A 24,256-nucleotide genomic window follows, 5' to 3' on the forward strand; every position below is an offset into this window, starting at 1 on the left:
GTCATCACTGAAAAAAGCTTAACCCCATCTTCTTGACACTCACCCTTTACGTATTTGTAAACATTGATGAGGTCACCCCTCAGTCTCCTTTTCTCCAAACTAAAGAGACCCAGCTCCCTCAGCCTTTCCTCATCAGGGAGATGTTCCACTCCCTTCATCATCTTTGTGGCTCTGCGCTGGACTCTTTCAAGCAGAAAGTCAGAAGGTCAGCGAATACTGAGCAGAATCGACTGCTTCGTGCAGCGTAAAATCAAGGTGTGAAGTGTGTTGTTCCTTCTCCTGGAGCAGCAAAAGGGTGTCCAGGCTCTGTCCTGTGCCTCAGGGGACAAGTGACACCGGGGCCATTGCAGCAATGCCCTCCTTGCTTCGCAGCTGGGGAAGCTCAGGTAAGAGATGCGCTCAGGTGTTGGGAGATGGGGAGGGAGGGAGATGTGATGGGATGGTGGCAAACCCGGGGCTGAACCCCTTCCTTGGTGAATCTGCTCCCCCAAAGTGTCTGTGTGCTCTGGTGGGGGCTGGAGAAAGACAAACTCCAGGTTGGTGCCCCCTCCAGCTTAAAAAGTGATGCATGTGGCTGAATCCCCTTTTTTTTTTTGGGAAAAAAAAAAAAGTAGTGGGAACATAAAAGCTGCCCAAAGCCACTGGGAATGCCCAATCCCATGTGCAGGAGCATAGATCCCTCAGTAGGACCATGAGACGAGGATCACCAAGTGGCTTCCAGCAGCTCCTGTAAGTCAAGCACAAATGGTCCATGTCACCCAGCTTATGAGTTTGCACGTAAGGTGCTTTAGCTGTCAGTAGGGCTGGTGACTAATTAAACAAATGGAATTCCCTGCCAACAAATCCCAGCCAGCTGTCTCACCCTCCGGCTCCATCCCAAGAAATGGTCCATCAAAGAGCCTCTTTCCCCTCACCTTGGTGCCAACAGTCCTCCCACCATCCTGGTGTGCAGAGGGATGACCCAAGGAGCTGTGAGGATGCACCACCTGCCCCACTGGTGTGCAGGCCTGGCACGGGAAGATGGAGGGAACCATTCCCACTGGTGTGCAGGTCTGGCATGGGAAGATGGAGGGAACCACCCCCACTGGTGTGCAGGTCTGGCACGGGAAGATGGAGGGAGGCTCATTAGACCATCATCATTAATGTCAGGAGAAGCTCCATGACACCACCTCTTGGGTTTTGCATTTTGCACATCTCAAGTGGCAGGAGAATACTGAGGGCTGAAGCACCAAAAGCAGCACTCCATGAGGCCGGGGAGAGGTGGTGTCCCCCCCATGCAGCAAGTCATGAACACGTCAGGGTAAAGGACCGAAGCCACAGAAGGTGGCCTGTGCTCCAGGAGACATCAAGAGCAAACCTGATGATAAACCCAAAAACACTCATCTGCCACTCAGGCGAGTATAAGCACCTATTCCCCAGGGTGTCCCCAGGAAGCAGATGAAGAGGAGTGAGATCCTGACGTAAGGGCATATGCTGTGATGGTTGGAGGTTTCTGTGGTAATTAAAAACCATACCTGTGACCCAGGGAAGGAACACCTGCTGCAGCCCCACACGCATTGCAGGGTTGGGTGCTGTGCAGATCGGTGGGATAGGAGGATCTTCTCAAGCTGGCTGGAAGCAAATCTCCATTTCTGGAGCTAATCGGCTGGAGGGGCTCATCAGCAATTCCACGGCCAGCTCTTCCCTGCAGATGGAACATCTGTGTCCTGGGAGCAGAGAGACCCCAGCCAGCTCTGCATGCAGGCAGAGCAAGTGGAGAAGTGGGATCATTCTGTTTTACATGGCAATTCCTCCACTGCCAGCCCGCCGGGGTGGCTCAGCACAGCAACATCTAGGGACTGTCAACGCTTCTGTTTACCACTTTGGAGCAAAAACAAGAGGCCTGTGGTAAAATCAGCCAAGCAGGTGGTCTGAGCAAATGAGTGAATCTTGATGGTTCATGAGTTCGAAGGAAGCAGTTGCTCAACTCACTGGAAACCATCCTGGTAACATATTTAGCCCAGGGAAGGATGACTGTATCCACCAGCACACAATGGCCCAGCTTTCCCAGCTCATTAACCCCAAGTAGGAGTGAAAATATCACAGGCAGGCAGGCTGAGATAACTACACACCACATCTCTTCCATTTGTTCCTAAACAAAGGGTGGGAATTGGCCACTGGGATGTGGGAATTGGCCACTAGGACTAGTGTTTTTCCTTACCTTGGGTGGTGAAGTGGAGCTGTGCAGTTTATACAAATAAGCCCTGCCAAATACAAACACAAAAAGATAAACACAAGAGAAGTAAGAAGTAAATATTAACACCTACATAGGTCTGTATTTCCAAACTGGATGGGGCAGCTAGTAAAAATTTGTGCCCAGTCTGGGGTTTGGGGATGACCTTGGGTCTGAATCCACCATGAAAGAAGCACTAACCTTCCAAGGCCTGTCCCACATGTATCTATGTGAGGCTGGGGGAGAAGGCACAGATGTCTTATGCACTGAAGAAACGAGAATTCCTGTCCCTGGAACACTTCATCTGGGTCTGTGCACACCACATTTTGTTGGCATCATTTTGGGGCACCGATGGGGGATGAGGGCTGGAAGGAAGAGCATGTTCACCCCTTTGGCTTGAGCTGCAGCAGGGGATGGGTGCACACCTGAAGGGGAAAAAGAAGTGGCAGCATCTGGGTGCTAGTGAAAGCACTGGGGAAACAGTGGTTAGCGTGGGAAGTGCTGCTCACGTGTATTTGTTTAGTTGTTGTCAAGGGGCTGCTTTGAGCAGATCCTGTTCTGTCACTGAGAACACCAGCATCTGCTTCTCCAGCAACGTCAGCTCTGCCCTCCACACTTCCCGAGTTGGCCGGCAGGGCCCCCAGGGACACGGAGGTGACAAAACAAATCAGCTTAACTACTGGCTCTCAAAAATTCACCCCTTGTGTGTGTCACAGGCTGCTCTCCTGCCTGGTGACACGCACAGAACGGGTGACAAGAAGAAGTGGAGGAAGAAGAGGACGTGAAGGATTTATCTGACCAGGGGAGCAGGAAGTTTCATTGGGCTCTTCCAGTTTCAAACAGCCCCTTGGATACAAACACAGGCTTTTCCATGGCAAAACATTCTCATCCCATCAACAGCAAATGAGTATTTGCAGACTTTGCCAAACTGAGACCTCTGTGTGTGCGGAGGGCAAACCTTGGCTCAGGCCCTGCTGGGCCTTCAGGGCAGCCTGGCTATTCAGTGTGCTGGTTTGTGCTGCACACCAGAGATGTCCTGTCCCATCCCACCCCCTCCCACCGGCACAAGCACAGAGCACAGCTCCAGCTCACACCTCGGATGGGTCTGCAGCAGGATGTCTGAGCAGCCCTGGGCCCCTCTTCATGCACACTGACACCCTGTAAATGCCTGCTGGCCAGATGACTCCCTGGATGGCTATATCCCATAGCCTCACACGTCATGTTTACCTACAACACTCAGATTTTTCCAACCATTTCCAGCCAGCAATGAAAGCAACTTGTTGTAGGACTTGGAGCTGAGCGAGGCTGTGCTGCGAGCAGATGGCCCTGATGAAACAAGAAGCTGATCCCCAAGGAGGGACCATTCAGTAGAGCTGCTCGACTCCCTGGCTCCAGCAGCTCCAAGGCAGGCTTGGGGATGTGCATTAGCACACACCATCGAGGAAACTGCTTCCCTAACTACCCCTTTCAAGCAATTCTTTTTGGAAGCCTGGTTCCAACTCAAGACATGTCAGTAGCACTGATACTAAGGCAGTTTCCCTACTTAGGTGTTAAGAACAAAGTGTGCCCAGTGCTGACAAAGTGATGGGAATTTAAGGAGACTTTCCTTAAAGGCGTGTCAGGATGGATGGAGGAAAACCTTCATGCTCTCAGCTGATAAAATGGCAGAGGATCCAAGCATGAAACGCAAACACAGGGGGAAACAGCTTGTGTTGATTCACAGAATGAGAGAATCCCAGACTGGTTTGGGTTGGAAAAGATCTTCAGGATGATCTAGATCCAACACCTCTGCATGGTCAGGGACACCTCCCACCAGACCAGGTTGGTCCAAGCTCCATCCTACCTGCCGTTCAACAGTTCCAGGGATAGGGCAGCTACAGCTTCTCTGGGCAACCTGGGCCAGGGTCTCCCCACCCTCACAGCAAAGAATTTCCTCCTCAGATCTCATCTGAGTCTCCCCGCTTCCAGTTTTAATCCATTCTCCCTTGTGCAAAGTCCCTCCCCAGCTTTCCTGGAGCCCCTTCAGGCACTGGAAGGTGCTCTAAGGTCTCCCTGGAGCCTTCTCTTCTCCAGGCTGAACACCCCAACTCTCCCAGCCTGTCTCCAGAGCAGAGCTGCTCCAGCCCTCAGATCATCTCCGTGGCCTCCTCTGGATTCCCTCCAACAGCTCCACATCCTTGCTATGCTGGGGGCTCCAGAACTGGACACAGTACTCCAGGTGGGGTCTCATGAGAGCTAAGGGGGATTCTCCCTCTCCTGGCTCCAAACATGCATCTTTCAGCAGAACCTACATAAGACACACCTAGGACTGCACAGACCTAACAAGCGTTTGTGTGCGCAGCTGGAACAGAGAAGATCCCCTGAGACCTCCGCAGGGGATTCTGCATTTTATCTATGTCCTCTGAACGTGTTGCAAGAAATTACAAGGAAGGGAAAAGCCATGGAATCTTGGAGTGAGCTGGAGAAAAAGGCACTGCGTGCTCAGGAGGTAGGATGGTTTTGACAAATAGGATCTGGTCTCTGTCGTGCCCTGCACACCATCCTCATGTCCCTCTTCAACCCACCACATCTCAGGCCACTTGCTTAGCCAGGACAATGTCTGCTCACCCTCCTACAAAGGTTGCTTCTCAAGAGTCCTCAGAAGAGCACCATAAATGAAGGCTGGAATGTTTGTGAAGGGCTAACAACAAACTGGGTTAACACCAGCCCCAGCACCCTGAGGGTCCTCAATTTCAAGCATTTCCCCTGTGGGAAAAGAACTTAGATTGCCAGCTGGAAATGCAGCAGCTTGCAGGAAGCCTGGGGTGGGATGTTGGTGGCAGAGAGGCTGAGGATAATTCCAGCAAGCAGGGAGCCCCGAGGGAGCTGGGCTACCCCTTTCCATGGCAGCACATTTCATTGATCCAAGTAAAGGAACCCTCAGGAGCTGGAGACGAAAATCAAGTCACTTCTAGCATGGTGTCTACGTTGCATTTGACCAGCTAAGAAGCAACAGAGCAGCTCTGCTCTGGAGACAGGCTGGGAGAGTCGGGGTGTTCAGCCTGGAGAAGAGAAGGCTCCAGGGAGACCTTAGAGCACCTTCCAGTGCCTGAAGGGGCTCCAGGAAAGCTGGGGAGAGGCTTGGGACAAGGGCAAGGAGGAATGGAATAAGGGTAATGGTTTTAAACTGGAAGAGAGGAGATTAAGATGAGATACAAGGAAAAAATTCTTTGCTGTGAGGGTGGTGAGACCCTGGCCCAGGTTGCCCAGGGAAGCTGTGGCTGCCCCATCCCTGGCAGTGTTGAAGGGCAGGTTGGATGGGGCTTGGAGCAACCTGGGCTGGTGGGAGGTGTCCCTGCCCATGCCAGGGGTTTGGGACTAGATGATCTTGAAGGTCCCTTCCAACCCAAACCAGTCTGTGATTCTATGATCTGTATCTCATGGTCAGTTCTGGATGCAGGAGATTTATGCATGATGACCCCTGGTGTATCTCTGGGTTCTGCCTGCAAACTCAATAGTATCTGCAGGGTTATAAGAAAAAAGAGAAGAGGAACAACAGTCAAAGTAATGCACACTTTAGCAACCCTCCCTCTAGCCTGATTGTTAAAATATTGCTCACAAGGAGCTGATAGACACTGGAATAAATAGCACTGTGAGAGAGATAAGTGATACATTAGACTTCTCACCAGTCCCCTGACTACAGCTACTATTGAAATATCTGCCAAGAGATAGTAGATGTGAAGTGGGTATGCAATGGGAGAGGAAAAAATATCAGGAACCACCAGAAACCCTGATTTGATGAAGACAAAAAATTCGGGAGGCATCTAGAGCCTAGAAAAGCTTTCTAAGTACAAATCTGCTGGTACAAGGACACTGCAGACCGAGGAAATAAAACTCAGGTTGCAACTAATTTTCCAGATAATTTATGGCTGGTCATACAGATGTAGTTCTGGGATTCACTTGATCCTCAGGAGCACCCAGACACTGCACAGGTAGTACAGGTGTCTTCTAAAGACAGAAAAATGCTGTGGCTCCTCCTGCCATGGCTATGAGAAGTGTCACTGCCTTGCCTGTTCTGTGGCTGAGGAGCACATGTGTAGGGAGAAGGAGTAAAAGGGACTTTTTTGAGTTTCCTTGAACCGTGAGGAAGGCTCAGTAATCTCAGTGTGAATTCATAATCTGTCATTCCTTTTTAAAACACTGCCAGAGAAACAGAGAGACTCCTCACTTTGGACATCAGGCTCTGTTGAAGACTTCACCTCGTCTTAGGACTAAGTTTACATACAGTATTTTTAAGAAATTCCCATTATGAGATGGTGTCATTAAAGCAGAAACTCTCCTCGCTCAGATGCAGCAACATCCAGACAAAGGTGCCTTTATGTAGGTTTTGCACCTTCCTACAAATTTAGGGAACTAGTCAGGCAGAAGCCCCTTTTTACAGGTACAACCATTGCTGTGCTCCAAGCTCATACCTCTACCCACGAGGCTCCCAAACACGAGGGAGTGAAGCAATACAGAAACAACACGCAGAGCTGCCTGAGCCACTCTGCTTTGCTCAGCAGAGACTTCCCAAGCCCCTCTGTGGTCACCAGCTGGACAAACATGCAAGGGAATCATGGCTAGCACTGCTTTGAAGCAGTGGAAAGGCAGAGAGAAGGCTGGTTTGGGGGGACCCTGCAAGCAAGGCACTCTCCAATGGTCAGTTTGGCCTGAAAGCTGTGCTGAAGTGCTTGCATTGCAAGGCCACCGTGTGCCACCAAAGCAGCATGAATGAAGTTATCCAGAAATATAAACCTAATCCTAGTTTTCTTTGTTACTCTTGCCCAGCATACACCAGCAAGACAATACCAAGCCCTTCTAATGGTTTAGTTCAGAGGACTCTTGCTGTATCAGATAAAAATTCAGCTATTCCTGGCACTAATTACGGTAGCTGCAAACCTACAGGACACCAGGGACAGCCTCTCTCACTGCACCAGAGGCCAGTCCTTGTTTGTTCTGGGTATCAGGACAACTGATGAAATTATGACTGGTGGCCAGTTACTGTGGAGGCTTCCCTGTTAAGAGACATCAGCCCCAGATTTCCTTCACCAGGACATGGGGGAACTGAGCAACACTCAAACCAGCAGGAGAAACTCAGCCTCTGATTCCTGGCTCCTTCTATTTACAGTTTTAAGTTTGATGTTAGCAACTAAATTAATAATTTTAATTAGAATTGCTCAGAAACTCAAAGCTGAACAAAAACATGAACGTGGGTTCTCATCTCTCAGACCCACCAAAGCTCCTCCTTCCCTTAATTCCCTGATGAGGAACAGCATTGTGCCAGGTCTGCAGTGAAACACAGGACCGTTTCAGCCCACGAGGAGCAGGGGGGTTAGGCCATTAGCCAATTTTCAAAGCACCTTATGGGAATTCTGAATTCCCCATAGGAATGGGAAGACCATTTTAAGATGAATTGACCTGAATTGTCTCCCTCCAATGATTTTCCCTCTATCTACTTGGAGGAGGCAGGGAAGGAGGAAGGAAAATCCTAACAGAGTAACTTTCTCTACTGAAGGAAGATGTTCACATCATAGTCCACTGGCATTTGGAAAAGTACCTTGGGATATCCCTAAGTAACATCAAATGTTGGTTTGATCAACTCATTTCAAAGCCTCAGCTCTGATTCTAGTTGATGAACCGAACCAAGTAGTACCTCCCACCTCTCTCCTGCAGCAAAAATCACTGCAGATTTGTCATACCCCAAGGCTGTTAAAGCAGCAAGTCTGGTTATCAGAAGTCTGCACAGGTTCCTTGATGTCACCAAATCCATAAACATCATCTATAATGAGTGGAAAAGAAATGTTACGTTACATCTATTACAAACAGGATGACAGGGCAGAACAGCCTGTGTCAGTGTGGTTTTGTGGGGTATGGGAAGGTTTTATTTCTCTCCCAGAGCCTTCAATTCCTGTTTTAATACATCCAAGGAGAGCTGCTCCTTTTACTTCTCACCTAATCTATATTTTGAGATGGCTTCTTAGAAGCAGGGCACACAAGCCAGGCACTGTACTTTTTCTAACTCTCAGCCAGACCTTTGATTTGGGCCAACAAGGAAGCTTGTTAGATCTGATCAAGCAACTAAGCATCTCTGGAAAATGCTATTAAAAGAACATGAAACAAATGAAAAGCTGGGACAGACTTAGCAGTAAATACACCAGCCTGGCAGCTCAGCACAGCTACATCCTGTTTGCCATTATGATTTAATACTGGCATCGATTGGTTGAAGGATGAGACAGACCAGGCAATTCTCTCTGGGGTTCACTTGAGCACCATTTCACTTTCAGATTTAACAGACCCAGAAAGTGGGGAAATTTTAATTCCTTGATTTAATGTCAGGGACTGATGTGGTCAAGCAGTGAACAACACCTCTCTGATCATCTAAAGGGACACACCAACTCCCTACTAGCCATCAAGCAGTACCCAACACCAGGTTAGAGCCAATGCAGCATGAACCTGCTCCTCTGGAATACCAACCTGCACAGCACTATCCCACGTGCTGGCAGGATAAGCTCTTCCTATGGAATCAGCTGTTGTTATCAGGCTCTTTGGAATCTTTACATTAATTTTTCCAAGAGCCCAGATAGGCTTTGAACAATTTACACCAGCTATCCATTTCACAACAGTGCCACATGGATATCAAGGGAAGACTGAAGAGTAATTAGTTCCACAATAATCTTGTTAGCTGCTCCCCTTTAATGGTAGAACAAGGCTAGTGACACAGAGAGGGGGTTAAACTCAGCCACCACCTTCCTCGGTGTGCTGCAACCAAGGCAGCAATACTCAATGAGACCAGAGAAAGGGAAGGTGATTTTTCTTTTTAAAGACTGATTTCACCTACTCATTCTTTTGTGCCCATTTTTGCATGTTCATATTCTCATTGTCACCAAGACACATGTATCAAAGTGGTCCAGTGAGGATTGCCTGCAGTGACACAGAGCGTAAGTCAAAGAATCACAGACTGGTTTGGGTTGGAAGGGACATTAAAGACCATAGAGTTCCAACCCCCCTGCATGGGCAGGGACACCTCCCACTAGACCTGGTTGCTCCAAGCCCCATCCAACCTGCCCATCAACACTTCCCGGGAGGGGTCTTCATCATGTCTGATTCATCTTGAGTGGTGAAGACACCATATGATATTTACAGTCATTATACACTCCCTTACTGCAGGCAGCTCTAAGTCTGATGGAGCCGCATCACACTGTTGTTGCTCCACATCTGCCCTGTGATCTCACTTGAGGTATGGCTGCCACCAGCACTCATTTCTTCTGCTGCCACAACTCTCCTCTGCTCTCCTCATGCTGTTCTCAGCCTCCTGAAGTGCCACATAGACACCCTTCTTCACCACAATGATTTCCACACAGAACCATCTCTCTTCCAAAGTTCTCCACAAGCACTGAGCAGTCCCCACAGACACTGGGTATTTAATTCCTGTTTGATATACAGTGCAAACAAAAGGCTGATTTGGCCAGCAGTTTATTCCCAAGTTGTCTCTAGCAAGGAAGGTCACTTTAAGTAGACCAGATAAATTGTCTTACGAACAGCCTGCTGATCCCTGGCTGAAAATCTGTGGCTACACACACCAGTTCCCAACCTCTGCCAATCTTTACAACTAACCATTACTCTTTCCATCACCACCACCACCACCTAAATCTCTTTCTCAGAAGCAATTGCCAGGAATTTGCAAGCAGGGTCATGGCAAAACGAATTATGCAAAGATGAAGATGGAATATCTTTGAGTAAGGGAAGCTCCCTTCCCTGGCTGGGAGGTGTGCAGCACCTTGTGTGTACCTTGCATCAGCAGCACAGTTGAAGGAGCTGCAGGAGAGTGCAGCTGAGGGGCTTTTCATCAGAGAAGATAGTGATAGGACAAGGGGTAATGGTTTTAAACTGAGAGAGGGGAAATTTAGGTTAGACATTAGGAAGAAATTCTTCACTCTAAGGGTGGTGAGGAACTCGAATGGGTTGCCAAGGAAGTTTGTTGATGCCCCATCCCTGGAGGTTTTTAAGGCCAGGTTGGACGAGGTTTTGTGCAACCTGGTCTAGTGGTTCCCTGCTCATGGCAGGGGGTTGGAACTTGATGATATTTAAGGTCCCTTCCAACCTTAATGATTCTATGAATAACTTGGAGCATGGCTTTCCCAGAGACTGAGCAGCTGTCCTGGAACTGGATGTGGGGCAAAGCTGTCAGGGAACAAGAGGGAGGACTGAAAGCTGCTCCCCATTTTCTACAAGTTCTAACAACCATTTGTATTTTTGTCTTTGACAAGCAAACAAGAAGCAAGCCAACAATTTGTCTTCTGAACAGCCATTTTGACATCATTGGAGGGAAAAAGAAGTAATTTTCTGCTACTCTTTAGCTTCTTTCTTAATTAGAGTAAGTAAATTCCTTGGGACTATTGATAAAAGGTAAACTTTGCATCCCAGCTGACAATGCAGTTAAAAAGAGCTGGAAATTGCCCAAAACAGCCTACTGGTATAAGAACAGCACCACAAAACTGCTCAAGGAGCCAATCTATGGAGCAATTAACAAGTATTTCCACAGAGAACAAGTTCTTACAGCCATTGCTAACAAAACTGAAAGTCCCTGTCTCCAGATGACATAGCAGAGGCTCAAGCTTCAAAGTGCCAGCAACGTTTTGTTCAAGCCAACAATAATTGACAAAAATCTTTCCACTCATTCCAACAGGCTTTGGCTAAGGTCCCTCACACACACACAAATCTTTCACAACAGCCAGAAACAGCATCCCAAATAATTGTTTCAGCTCCCAGCTCCTGCCATACTCCAGCCTTCATCTACAAAATAAATACACACAGGTTTAACAATGAAGAATATTTACTTTCCTTCATTTGATACATTCTGTAAAGTGCTGTGTTTCTAAATTATACTGAGTTAAAATGATATATTGCTCTAGTATTTTAAATACAATAAATATAGAATGAGCTGCGTGCAACTTCACTTGCAAGTTTTACTCTTTTTTTTTAGTAGAGATACTAAATTTAGTAATCAAAATAGTACTCCATGAAAAACTAGTAAGAAGTGATAAATATAACCAGATCCTTCAAAGATCTCCTACACACTTCTCCTGTCCACATTGCATGGGTAAGTCTAGCATTCCTCTGAGCATATGGAGTGAAGACAAATAAGGAAGCTGAAAATTACCTAACAATAAAAACCAAAACCCTACCAGTTAATGCTACTTATACCCTCCATAAACAGTCTGTTTTCTACCTTTAATCTTGGTGTATACAACCCAGTTTGTTTTTTTTTTTTCCCCCACCATTAAAAAACTCTTCCAGAAAGGACATCTTGCAAGATATGGGTCGATTCATCTTCATCTTGCTCCTTTTTACTGCAAAGTGGAAAAGATTCTTGAACAAACTGCCTACACATTGGACACTGCTGAAAATACTTAATGCAGCCATCACACAAGCACGTGTGCCTGCAGGGCAGGAGCACCCAGTTCACTGTGCCATTCTGGCAAACCACACAGTCTTTGCTGTTTTCTTCATGCAGTTCTGGTTCATCTTCAGCCAATCCAGCCTTTTCTAGCAAGCTTCTGTCAGTGCTTCTCTCACCAGGGGATGTATGGCCTGAAGATGGTGCAGGACTATTTGCAGACATGAAGAGTTGCTAAAATACACATATACACAAACATTTAGAAGTCAACAAACTCTCCCCTAATACTGGAACACATGCATGTGATGCAAGTTCCACTGGGTCAGATTCACTGGTCTCCACTGGGTCAAACAGTGCCAGAGTCACTCTTTGCATGAGTCCTGACAGTTGTCTGGCCTTCAGTTACAGGTACTTCAGAAACATAAAATTACATAAAACACTGGGAAGATATTAAGGATAAGTCATCACATCTTAGCTGAACCAAATCAATGGACATGCATAAACTTGAACAGAACTGCCCAGGATTTGAGCAGCTCAGGTTTCTTTTCCTGGTACCCCATTCCCTCTGCCTAGAGGGATGCTTCTGTCCATTCCTACCAAAAATATACCCACCAAGCTGTCAAATCTACTTCACTCAACCTTCACTCTTGCTCATATTACAATCCCCTGCTCCTTTTTGTCTTATTTTATGTGAAGCCCAAATTCTTCTGGGCACGATCTCTTAATAAAGCCAGTAAACTACCACACAGCCAAAGATGCTCAGAGAGAACACACTGCACAACTGCATCAAATGCAGCTGCACTGCTATTTAGCTTCAGTTTAAGCAGTGTTTTGACAACACTAACCAGACATGACAAGAAAGCTTCAGGGAATCAATAAGGAAGTTTACCTGGATCAATTATGTCAGCAAAAACAGCCAGGACAAACACTTCTTTGGACAAATGTATTTCTGAATGAATGCTAATTGAGTCAGTAGAATTAATTGCTCAGCAATACCATATGTTATTTTTATTTTCACAAATCACACAGAATCCCATCATCAACTGTCTGACAAACACAGCACAAAGATGGTCCCAACAACATGCAGAAAACTGGACTGGAATGCTGAGAACATTGGTTTAACTTCTAATGCTAGGTGCTAGGCAGATTCCTCACCTCTGTGCATGTGCTGTGGCAAAAAGGAATTTAAAAAAGCTTCCACTGAGGCTTTCCCAATGAAGGGAAGTAGAGGAGAAAGTGTTGGTTTGAGAGACTAGCAAGGAGGTAACATTCTGTAGAGAGGAAGCATTCAACAGCTAGTTCATGTTTACTCCTGCCATAATAAGTGGACAGAACCTAGGCCTCCTAGACTAGAATCAATTAACTTCTCCAGGAAATCTGGATTATTTCAATATAAAATATTTCTGTGCAGTAACTTGGGCTGCAGCTACTTAATTTTAGCTATTCTCCAGTTCTTTGCATGCCAATGAAAGTGTTATAGTAATTTTAGGCTCCTGAAAGCCAACACAAACTGAACTTAACACTGTCACCCCAATGAAAGAGGACTCAGTACGTGGCTTACCTTCAGATCGTGGAATTGACCTTGAGCTAGAAGTAGGTACTGATACAATATTCTGCAGGGAAGTCTGTAGCTCTCATCAGGAATGTGAATTACAGCCACCATTGAAATCTACCAGAAAAAAAAAAACTACGTATAATGTCTTGCCTTTTCATGATATGATTCATAAAGAACAGTTTGCTTCAAAGATGGCACACTTTGTTACAACCACTGACATTTCCTTAGACAATCAGAACTTCAATGTTAACTTCAAGCACAGATTAAAAAAAAAATAATAGGCTGGATGAGGTAAAAACAGGACATGGCACAAGACAGCACTTTGTGGAGCACCAGGGTCTGCCCAGGGTCTCCATGGAGCCCTTCTGTGGCTGGTTTAGGGCAGAGACCCACTCTGACTGCTCTCACCTATTGGAATTGGGCCCCTAAGCAAAAAGGGACCAAAGCACATGCAGTCAGAGTCAGAGTGGTCAGGGTTGGAAGGCACCTCTGGAGTTCTTCTAGTCCAACCCCCCCTGCTAGAGCAGGATGCCCTAGAGCAGATCCCACAGGAACACGTCCAGGCGGGTTTGGAATGTCTCCAGGGATGGAGAATCCACAACCTCCCTGGGCAGCCTGTCCCAGTGCTCTGCTACTCCCAAAGTAAGGACATTTTTCCTTATATTTAACTTGAACCTCCTGTGCTCCAGCTTGTGCCCATTGTTCCTTGTCCTGTCATTGGACACCATGGAAAACTGAGTGGACCCATCCTCCTGACACCCCCTGTAGATATTTATAAGCATTGATGAGACCACCTCAGTCTCCTCTTCTCCAGGCTGAACAGACCCAGCTCTCTCAGGCTTTCCTCATAGGGCAGATGTTCAAGTCCCCTCATCTTTGTGGCCCCAGTCCTGAAGGTCCCAGATGTGCCTTGGAGAGGCCACCTGCACAATGATTTCAACTAGAAGTCCTACAGTCCGCTGTCAACTCTATTAATCACAGAATCACAGAATTGTCAGAGTTGGAAGGAACCTCTAGAGATCATCTAGTCCAACCCCCTGCTAAAACAGGATCCCCTAGAGCACATTCCACAGGACTGCATCCAGGTGGATCTGGAATATCTCCAGAGAAAGGGACTCCACAATCTCCCTGGGCAGCCTGTCCAGTGCTTTGCGACCCATGATGAGCTCCTCCTGGGTGGGAGAGAAGTTGACAAAGTCAAGGAGTTTGCCCACAGCAGCCAAGCCCCAAGGAATTTCATGCACTGAAATCCCATTCAATGCCTGCAGCCAGGTCCCAGGCTCTCCTCAACACAAGGAATGAGGCTGTCAGCTGAAATCTGAGGGCAGAACTACAGAGGAACATGTAAAAGGCAAAGTCGTCTCTACTTTCTCCCAATTCCCTCACAAAGATAGTTTTTTTTAGACTGTGAAAACCATTTAGAAGCATGGCTGACTGGCCTGTAAACTGGGTAGGCAAAAGACAAGTTTCACTGGAAAGGATTATGAAAGGACCCCATGGGCTGACTCGAGTCACTGTTCTGAAAAAGAAAGGACTCCCAGCTTGCATGCTGTGCCTAGAACCCTTCACCCTGCCCAAATTATGTAATAGCTTCTAAAAAGCAGGAAAATAAGAAAGTGAAATTCAATATTACTGTAGTTCCCAGAAGCTGTCAAAAGAGAAATAAAATAGAGAAGAAAGCTGTTTTATTTAAAGGATTTTTTGAAAGACAAATCAGACTTGCACTTTAAAATCTACCCTGTGGCTAACTACATGCTGGGCTTATATATATATGTACCTATACATGTGTATTTACAGTAACTGAATTCACTATTATTTGGCAATAAGGTCTTTTTTCTAAATCACAATATCTTAAAAAACCCACAAGCCTGAGATCAGAGTCTTTTTCCACTTCAGCCCTTCCAGTCTCCAAATAATTTCTGTAACTCTCGTACCTGGTCACACTAATTTTCGGGAGCGAGGGGAAAACTATGGCACAAAACCAAATAGGTATGAGCTGGCCATAAATACAGCGAGGATGAAAATTAGACCCCTCAGAAAAGAGTTATTGGAGCACCATCCATAGGGATAGAGGCACACACACACACAAATAATTGAAGCTGGAGCACCATGCACTGATGTAAGAAACTGCACCAGCCCTTGTGTTATCATCATACAGGCCACAGTGGCAAAGATCCCTTTCCACACTGTTTTTGTATTTTAGAAGTTTGTTTCAACAACAGATGCAATTCTGACATTTGTCTGGGAAGGAGTTCAGGTGAAGTTACTCTTTTGACCAAGAAGTTTTTTTAGCCAAAAGTAGGGGAAAAATACCTCCCCCACCCTCCTTCCATTCTTTTCTTCTATATTAAGAGAGAGGTGATACAAATTCATCTCCCTGCTAATGTCAAACACATTCAAATATGAAATTTATAGTGTCTTTATATTAAATTAATCTGAAATCTAAACATACACAGATGTACTAACCCAGGAAATTGCTGGAGAGGGGAAGTCTCAAGTGGGGACAGGAAGGAGGAAGGCAGTCCTAAGTGACAAGAAGCCAAGGACAGGCATCACTTGGAAAGGGAAGGGATTTCTTAAGCACTAATGTGATCACAAACAATTTCCAGAGGAACTTACAGAAAAGTTTGCAGTGGATTTAGGCAATTTGCTTCCAGGCTTATATGTATTATCTAAAATCAGATTATCAACCAAATGAAAAGATGGGAGAGCAAAGTGTGTCCCAAATAGTTCCAAAAAGGATCAGTCAATTTTGAGTACAAATTACAGAGTTTAGCAGGGATATTGAACTGAAGGTGACCAGGCTGAAGCTGCTCTATCAGCAAGAGATTAGGAGGAGACATTTTTGGGGAGCTGAGTATCTCTTATCAGTCTGCAGCAGAACCTTCACACCTTCCTGTAAATTACTTGGAGCTGAGAGGCATCATGTGCTGCATTACCCAGACTCAGGCCTATGGCAGAAAGGTAATTTCTATGTTCCTAACAGTCAAGTCAGCAATCAGCTCAAATATCTGTGCCAGACACTTGAAAGAAATTCTCCTCCTCTGCCAAGAGCAATCCAAAAAGACCATATCAGCATAAGAGCTCCACTGCAGGTTTGTGTGACCAGAAAAATCAGAGTAACAGCTTACCAACCTACCCCAACCCTAGTTCATCTGACCACAGGGACCTTTGCAGACAGGAGCTTTGTGAAAACCATGAACATCTTGAGCAATCTGGGCTGGTGGGAGGTGTCCCTGCCCATGCAGGGGAGTTGGAACTAGATGATCCTTAAGGTCCCTTCCAACCCAAACCATTCTGTGATTCCATGATCTTTTGAATGGCAAACATAATTTTTACATAACAATCACCCTCACTCTCCTCCCATGCTCCCCTGGAGTCATCAGTGACTAAGTTAGGGACCATATTCTGGGGGGGGCCGGGAAAGGAAGTTGTTGTGTTCAAGCCTGTCTCTTGAAACATTCAGAGCTTCAACACAGTGACCGTAAAATACACTCTTTATGTTACTTACAATGTCATAGATTTCTCTGTCCTCTTCATCAGCTAACGTCAACAGTGCTACCAAGGGATAGCGAGATCTGGGCACTGGGCCAAAATCAACAACTTGAGCATCTTCTGGTAACTGACAGTATTTTTCTTCCTTGTCATGTTTTTTAATGCTTCATGTGTGTCAAGGAAAACAATCAGTGTCTCTGCAATCCTATACCAACGTGACGTTTGCATAAAGAAGATTTTTTCATCCTATTTGTTCAGAAATACATTGTGCCAAGAGCTGCCGAGTGTTCACATGTCTCGGCGCTCCCTGTGCCAAAAAAACAAAACCAAAAAGAGCATATTTTATCAAAACAATTTAAAATAAATTTAAAAAAGGATACAAGTACTGCTGTCGATAGAGGTATTGGCTGTACAGAGCATCCTCCAAGGCCTGAGGAGTCTTTATTCTGAAGCAGTAGACATGTTTCTGCAGCGCTTCCTGGAGTTTTTGAACACTGCAGCCCCAGTAGCACGTAAGAACACAGTCTTCCAGACAATCTGGTGTCAGTGTTACACCCTCTTGTAAGAAAGGAGATAAGGATTTCATTAACTCACCAACGTGCAGGAATTCTGCAACTGCAAAGTGAAAGTTCTTAAAGGGCAACAGGCAGAAAACAACTTCAGCGTCCCGGATTTTTATCACGATCATCTAATCTTCTAAGAATTTAGATTAGGTTTAGTGCTTATCAAAGTCTGTGGAGATGAGGAGGTGGGTTTGAAGAGATAAAATGGCTGATGAAGCTAACAGAAGTAGCACGTGCATCTCATGAAAGGTAATTTGTAAACTTCTGGTAACATGTGACACTAGCTGGCAGACCCAAGAGCACAGCCCCTAGCCCAAAGTTCATTCCCTCTTGAGATAACGGTATTCATCGGATCACTGGCCTACAACACCCCCTCTGGTCTCAAAGAATAAGGTCCTTTTGATCCTGCAGAGGGAGGATATAAAGAGGATCAATGTGCTTCTTTTCTAAAAATCAACTACCCAACCCATGAACTTCTAAACACTTACTGCACTAACAGGAGCTGAACTTTTTTGAGAAGTCCCACCACATTCAAGTGCTCAAACCTCCTGGGAAATCCAGGTTATCTGAAGACTAAATTGTTGGCTTGGTTAGTTTGGTTTTTTTTTGTTTGTTTGTTTGTTTTAATATATCGAGGGAAGGGTAAAATTGTTGCAGCCTTTTCCTCATTCACAGGAAGGCTCCACATCTCTGTTGGTAGAAGATGCTCAGCCTTGCCTACGACTCCCCAACAATGCAGAAAGGCACAAATTTCACTTCCTGTGTCAGTGATTTAAAGGTTGTTAGGAACTGGTTGAACACTGATCCAAACAGTTATTTAAATTCAGTTTCCACTGAAACACAGATAAAAAGAGAGGGATATTATTTATTTGTTAGAAGTAGTGCACTTCCAAGGCCCACTGGAGATCTGGACTTCAAGTGAAGTGGGTAGCATATATTCTATGGTGAATTCTATAGAATTCTACAATTTGGTATAGTTTACAAAAATGCTCACAGCTGCTGGCAATCTGCAAATGTTTGTGTTACTTCAAAATCTTTTCTAGCAGGAAGTGTTTCATTAATAAGAATCAACTGTACTTAAATACCCAAACATTTCACATTCTAAAGCACCACACTTATAAGCTATATAAAATTATTTCTGTTGTAATGGTGGGAGGAAGCATGTTTCTGAGGAATTTTGATAAAGGAAGAGGGTGAGAGCAAGAGAACAGAAAGCACTAAGTTCAGGGAACCAAAGTGACACAAATCAAGCACATCAGAAATCCACTGACTTGTTACTGAAGCTGTAGCAGGGTGAAGGATTTCTAACCCAAAAGGATTCTTCACTTGTCTCATCCGCTTTTTCAAGATTCTTGTGCTGGATTCTGTTTCTTCTGAGTTTCTCAAAATAACAGGAACACCCAACCCAAACCTATGAGACATGAAACAAGAACAAGTGGGTTAAGTGATAGTGTTGCCACATCTGAGTTTTTCTTCAGCTCCAAATAGCAAGCAGCACAGCAAACAGAGGAATGCATGCATAGTACAGCCTGCCAAGCTGACTCCAGCTTTTCATGGCAGAAGGCAGGAGTCTTCCCAGTGACCCAGGAAATCTCTAAAGGGGAAATACTCTACTCCTGCATTTCCAGAAAGAGAATAAAATTCATGACAACGGTCAATGCCCTCTAGTGGTAAACGGTTGGCCAGAGCTTTCTCCCAACTGACATCCTTGCACATCCTGTCACAGGACCCCCCAAAAAATCACTGCTTGCAAAGATGGAACGGGGTGCTCCAAAGGAAGACCTCAGAGCAGATCATTCAGCCCCAAAATATTTCTAGCTGTAACTACAATCTCCCATGAAAGCATTTTGCTGGCTAAGATCCAAATTGCCCACACAAAGGTCAATTACAACACTGTGCTGATATTAAATCAGGGGCCATCAAGCCTCTGCTTGGAGCCAGAAACCAGGTGCAAAACAGCCAAGACTCTGAATCAAAACTGAGACTCCAACACCCCTTCAAAGCTGAAACCAGCACACTAGGCCCAAGTGATATTCTGACCCTAAAAGGGTAAAGAAGAAAAGATTTAAAAGTTCAAACACTCTATCAATCAAAATAAAATAAATCAAAGGAAGTGAGGGAGAATATTTTGGAATTATTTCCATCATCAATTAAAAACCCTGAGATTTTAATACTGCCTGGGGCTTTTAAAAGAACCATTAGAGAAGATCAGGGTGTACAAAAACAAGCTCCACAACAGACTTCCCTTGGCTAAAAATAATGCAGTTTTTAAGGTGATGGCAATAACTTTCAAGAACCAAAAGCTGATTAGAGGAACTGTCCCAGATATGCAACCAGGAGACTACTTTGGAGACTGAAGAGATTTTCTTAACTGCATTAATCCAGTCCTGTCTCATTAGTGGGAAAGGCTGTGGAAGTCCTTTGTTAATGCATTTTAGAAAACAGTTATTAATTAGCTCAGGCTGTACTTGCCTGAATTTGTGCTTTTGTGGCTGCCACCTGTACTGCTGATGTGATGGCCTGTTTAATAGCTTTGAATTTTGGTTTATGCAGCCATCAGCATATTGGGTGCTGGAAAACTGAATGGCATGAAGCAGCAGCTCTTCCCTGCATCAATTGTTTCCATTTCATGCACTGAAATAGCAGCTGTTACAGTAAGAGGGGTCCCCTATCAATAACTCAAGCTGAAAAGGGCACTACCAACTTCAATGCCATCAGCCTGAATATTGCTGAAGTAATTTTTTTTTGTACAATGCAGCTCTGAGCCAAAGAGGCACTTTTGTGGCTTAGCTGCTACTTTTTCCTGGGTTTAAAATCTTCTCCAAGAAGATGGAGAAGAAATGCAGAGCTTTTACTGACATGGGGCTCCTTTGTAAGACTAACAGGGAAAAACATCAGTCCAAAGTGATTTTTCAAGCTGAGGAAACTACTTCAGAAAAAAATATTCTCAAAGCCATTTTCAACAGCATCAACCTGTTCCTGGCAGCCTAACAAATATTTGCCTTTACCATTTTATGTCTTGTGTGCCAGAGTGTCACAGATACACCAAAGAGGAGAGAGAATGAGCTGGAGGAAAATACACGATCCTCATTAATTATCATTAATTTGATAAATTCCTTTGGTTTGCCTGATTGTGATGGAAACATTTACATTTCTTATGTGATATATTATATGGAACTCAGCCATACTTAGTTGATGCTCATGGAGGGTCAAAGTAAACACATCCACACTGACTCCATGGGGGCTGTAATGATGTATGCCAGTCAAACATTTTGCTCACAAAGAAACCAGCTGCAGCAGCTGTTTCTCTTATTCAGTATCCAAAACTCAGTGGAGCTGATCTCTCCGGCCACAGAGAAAGATGCCTCCTGTTTTATACCATCTGGCTGATTCTAAAGTAAAAAAAAAACAACCTTGTTCTTTGGAAACTTTCTTCGCTGGTTGAAAGAAACAGGATAATCACCATGAAAAGCAGCCAGGGGAAAAAAGCCTCTAGTACAGTTTTAGCAGCAGCTGGAGGCAAAAAGGCCTTTCTGTTCAACCAGGTACAGTGTTTCTGTAAATCTTAAGGCAGTATTTAAAGTAGAAAGGATGAATAAAGATAGTGGTTTTATTTTATGATCTGACAGCCTGGAGGGTTTGCTGGTATAGGGGAAAATTAATTCCTTCAGAACAAGGCTAGTTTGAAAAAGGCAGGAGTTTCCAGTGATTTTGTTCATGAGTTAACTTCTTCAAAGAGCAGCCCAGACCTCAAACAGGTGCTGACCCTCCAGCTCCTCCTAACACAAGCATTCATCTCCAGCTCAAAAAAAACCCCAAGGCCCAGAACCATACTCAGCTGATCTAAATTCCACTTCATCCCTATGCCCAGAGCACCCCATGGGCTGGCCCTAGAAGCACAGCTACTTGTGCAGTAACCTTCTTATAGTCTCTCTGAGCAGAGCCACAAGTATCCAGGGCTGGCCATAAAAACAGACACTCATCAAATCAGTGGATGATTTTGCAAATGAAAACATGAACATTCCTGAGCAGTTGGTGTTTTTCAGGCTGACTGACACCATCATGAACACATCCATAAAACAAGCTGACAATTGATGCCAAAACTGATGGGGGGGGGGGAAACAAAATGTCATTACAGGAACATATCAAGTGTTATGTTCTCATATGACACAGGATGCATTTATAGCAGTCTGTGTAGCAAATAAAGGATTGAGTTGTTTTCAAGAGTAAGTTCAAGAGCACTTTAACTGCAGCTGCAGACACACTGGAGTTGCTTGGAGGCTCTTGGCTGTGCAGAGGAGTTCAAAGGTAGCAGCAAATATCTCTGAGCAGCTGGCCACACACTCACATGCCAAGCTCCTGGTTACTGCTTCTACCTGACTAACAGCTCCTTAACAAACTCATCTGAATATGGTTTATACACATTTACATAACCTGCAATAATACCTAGTGCAGATGCATCTAGAATCTCTGATCCTGAAATAAAAATGCATCTGGACAGTTCTCTGCATACCCTGCAGCCCAAAAAGGACATGGCTGCAGATGTAAGGATCTTCTGACACAACTATTTCAGGTATTTTACAGCAGGGGATTGGAAAGCAGGAAACCAGGACAACAGATAAATAATTATTAAGTTGATAAATGATCACTGGTTTGGGATATATTTATTTGAATAATAATTCAGTATCAATTTCCTGTAAAGATAATATATTTAAAGAATTGATTAAGCAAAAAAGGAAAAGTGGAGAGAACTGGCAATAGTGTGCAGGAGGACAGAGAGAATTATGGAAAGGATTTCTACTACCTCTCTCTCTCTCTCTCCAAGGAAATAACGAGGTGGAGCTTCATCCAGTAGAAGGATAACAAAAAGACCAGCCTTGGCTTCACTACCACCCACCCAGCACTAGGGGAGGCAACGCAAAACAAGAACAAAACCTTTCCACCAAGCATATCTGAAAGATCAAAAGATGTTTCGATCACACTGAAAGCAATAGATGGCATATGTCTGAGCCAGCAGCAGCTAACAAAGTGATATAAGCAGGGGAAAGACTCTGCACTAAAGGAAAAGTCAAGCAGAGTATTTATAAGCTGCCAAGAGAACAAACAGCTACAACTGAAACATGTGTAATTCAGAGAGAGACAAAAGGAGGAAAACACCAAAGCACAGCACTACAGATATTAATGTTAACTCAGTGAGAGGAAAGGCAGTAACTCAATTTTACTCTGTCCAAAAGCAACACTAGTGTATCCACACTTCCTACATAAAACATTTTTATTGCTAATCAATGCTCTCTGCTTGCAAGTATCAGTATTTACATTTAGAGACACTCCTGAGTCAACAGGAAAACAGAGAGACCAGTGCTATGGACAGACGTTCAGGGCTTTGGTTCTGAAAAAGGCACTAGTGAGATCTCTGTTGAACCCTCTCAAACACAAGTAGCAGACGGTCTTCCACTCATCACCCCTCTTGACACGTTATGAGATCGATTGTTTTAGGCTTCTCCCCAGCCCAGTCCCAGCACCCTATGTGGTTGCTCTGAAACACTCCCTTCTCCTCTGAGCTTCATCAGCGGAACAGACTGGTGCCTCATCAGCAGTCCTGGGTCCTCTCAGTAACTACCCAGCCTTAAAGCCTAGCAGTTGTAGCTGCTACCCAGCCTAACACCTTAGTATCTGCCCGTTTTATCTACCACCACGATTTGAGATGTCCATCTCTTAACAGCGCCCAATTTCTCCCTTGGAGGAGCCCTCCCTGACCTCACTCCCGAGTCAGGTCCTCTCCCAGCCACCCTGCTTTTTCCACAGCTTTCATCCTCCTCTTCTCCCGCTGAAGCAGCACCTCTTCCCCTCGGGTCAGTGCCAGCCTCCCTAACCCTTCCTCTCCTCAACACACCCCCCATTCCCTGACCGCTGCCAGGCCCCGCACCCCCATTCCCACTGCCAGCCCCGGCGCTGTCCCACCCCAGGGCCACACCACAACCCCGGAGCTCCTTCCCCACGGAGTGCCAGCTCCCGTTACCCCTCTCCCAGGACACGACACCTCCTGACACCGCCAGACCTCCACAGCCAAGGCCCCAGACCGGCCTCCACGGGCAGGGATGTCCCTACGCGCTGCCCCGGCCCCTTCACCGCACTCACCAGCCCAGCACCAGGCCGCTGGTGACGAGGAAGCAGACGAACACCACAGCGATGTAGAAGAGCGGCGAGTACTCGTAGAGCGTGACGAGGAACACGGCGGCCATGGGGCCAGGCCGCCCCACGGCGGCGTCACTCAGGCCGCACCGCCCGCCTCGCCTCAGGGCCCGAGCGCATGCGCAGCACTCGTGTGAAGTCATTGCCCTCAGTTTGCCCAGAGGTGGGCGGGGCCGCGTTTCTTAGTTACGGCGGGAGCGCAGCCCCACTAAAAGATCGACACCGCGCCCCATTGGCTCCCGCCGCCTGGCGCATGCGCAGTAGCTGAGTGAAGCCGTTGCCCTCAGCTTGCCCGGAGGTGGGTGGCTCCGGGGGCGGGGCCGCGTTGCCTAGTGACGGCCCGGCCGCTCCCCAGCGGCCTTGATTTGCACCAAGTAATTAAAAGTAATAAAAAGCGCGAATGTGCCCATCCGGCACGACCCGCCTTCCGACACCTCCGTGCCTGCCCTGCGGCAGCCCCGGTGCTTGGAAAGCTGACCTGGAGTGAAGATGGAATGCTGCCAAACTCCCCTGACCTCAATCTGTTCGGCATTCAACCTCGACAGAGCGCTGCACAAAGAGGTTTTTGCGTAACGGAGCGAGTAACCCACCTACCCACACGATGCCAGGCGAGGAAATACCTGTATTTAAGAGCGTAAAAAGAGGAAGCGATGCTTCACCAGCTGCTTGGCAATCCTGCACTTCCGTGGCGCTTCCCGCAGCTCCCGAAAACCTGCCGTTCTGTCTTACAGACCAAGCGTTTTGGTCACAATGCGCACGAGATGTGAAGTCTCCACCTGCACCTTTACTCTCTTTGCGCCAGCACGGGGATGATGTTCTAAATT

At 46.0% G+C, this 24,256-nt stretch overlaps 1 protein-coding gene across 4 annotated transcripts; it reads right to left on the reverse strand.

The window, feature by feature from the left end:
- Window positions 1–43: 43 nt before the first annotated feature.
- Window positions 44–24,180, reverse strand: CGRRF1 (cell growth regulator with ring finger domain 1). Of its 4 annotated transcripts, XR_007889671.1 has the most exons (7): window positions 23,379–23,533; window positions 18,512–18,651; window positions 17,058–17,235; window positions 16,694–16,841; window positions 13,189–13,296; window positions 2,414–2,637; window positions 44–2,243 (listed from the first exon to the last, which is right to left on the reverse strand). XR_007889671.1 is itself a non-coding variant. In XM_051621181.1 (6 exons), the coding sequence occupies exons 1-6, from the start codon at window positions 23,480–23,482 to the stop codon at window positions 2,596–2,598; spliced, it is 720 nt and encodes a 239-aa protein (XP_051477141.1). In that variant the 5' UTR covers window positions 23,483–23,533; the 3' UTR covers window positions 2,391–2,595. The 4 variants fall into 4 exon arrangements, 3 of the variants coding, with proteins under 3 accessions (XP_051477141.1, XP_051477140.1, XP_051477139.1); XM_051621181.1 differs by lacking the exon at window positions 44–2,243 and having other exon boundaries at window positions 2,391–2,637; XM_051621180.1 differs by lacking the exons at window positions 44–2,243; window positions 2,414–2,637; window positions 23,379–23,533 and adding exons at window positions 11,046–11,861; window positions 24,053–24,180.
- Window positions 24,181–24,256: the final 76 nt, after the last annotated feature.

This window comes from Apus apus, chromosome 5 (assembly GCF_020740795.1).
Source record: "Apus apus isolate bApuApu2 chromosome 5, bApuApu2.pri.cur, whole genome shotgun sequence".
Taxonomy (NCBI): Eukaryota; Metazoa; Chordata; class Aves; order Apodiformes; family Apodidae; genus Apus; species Apus apus.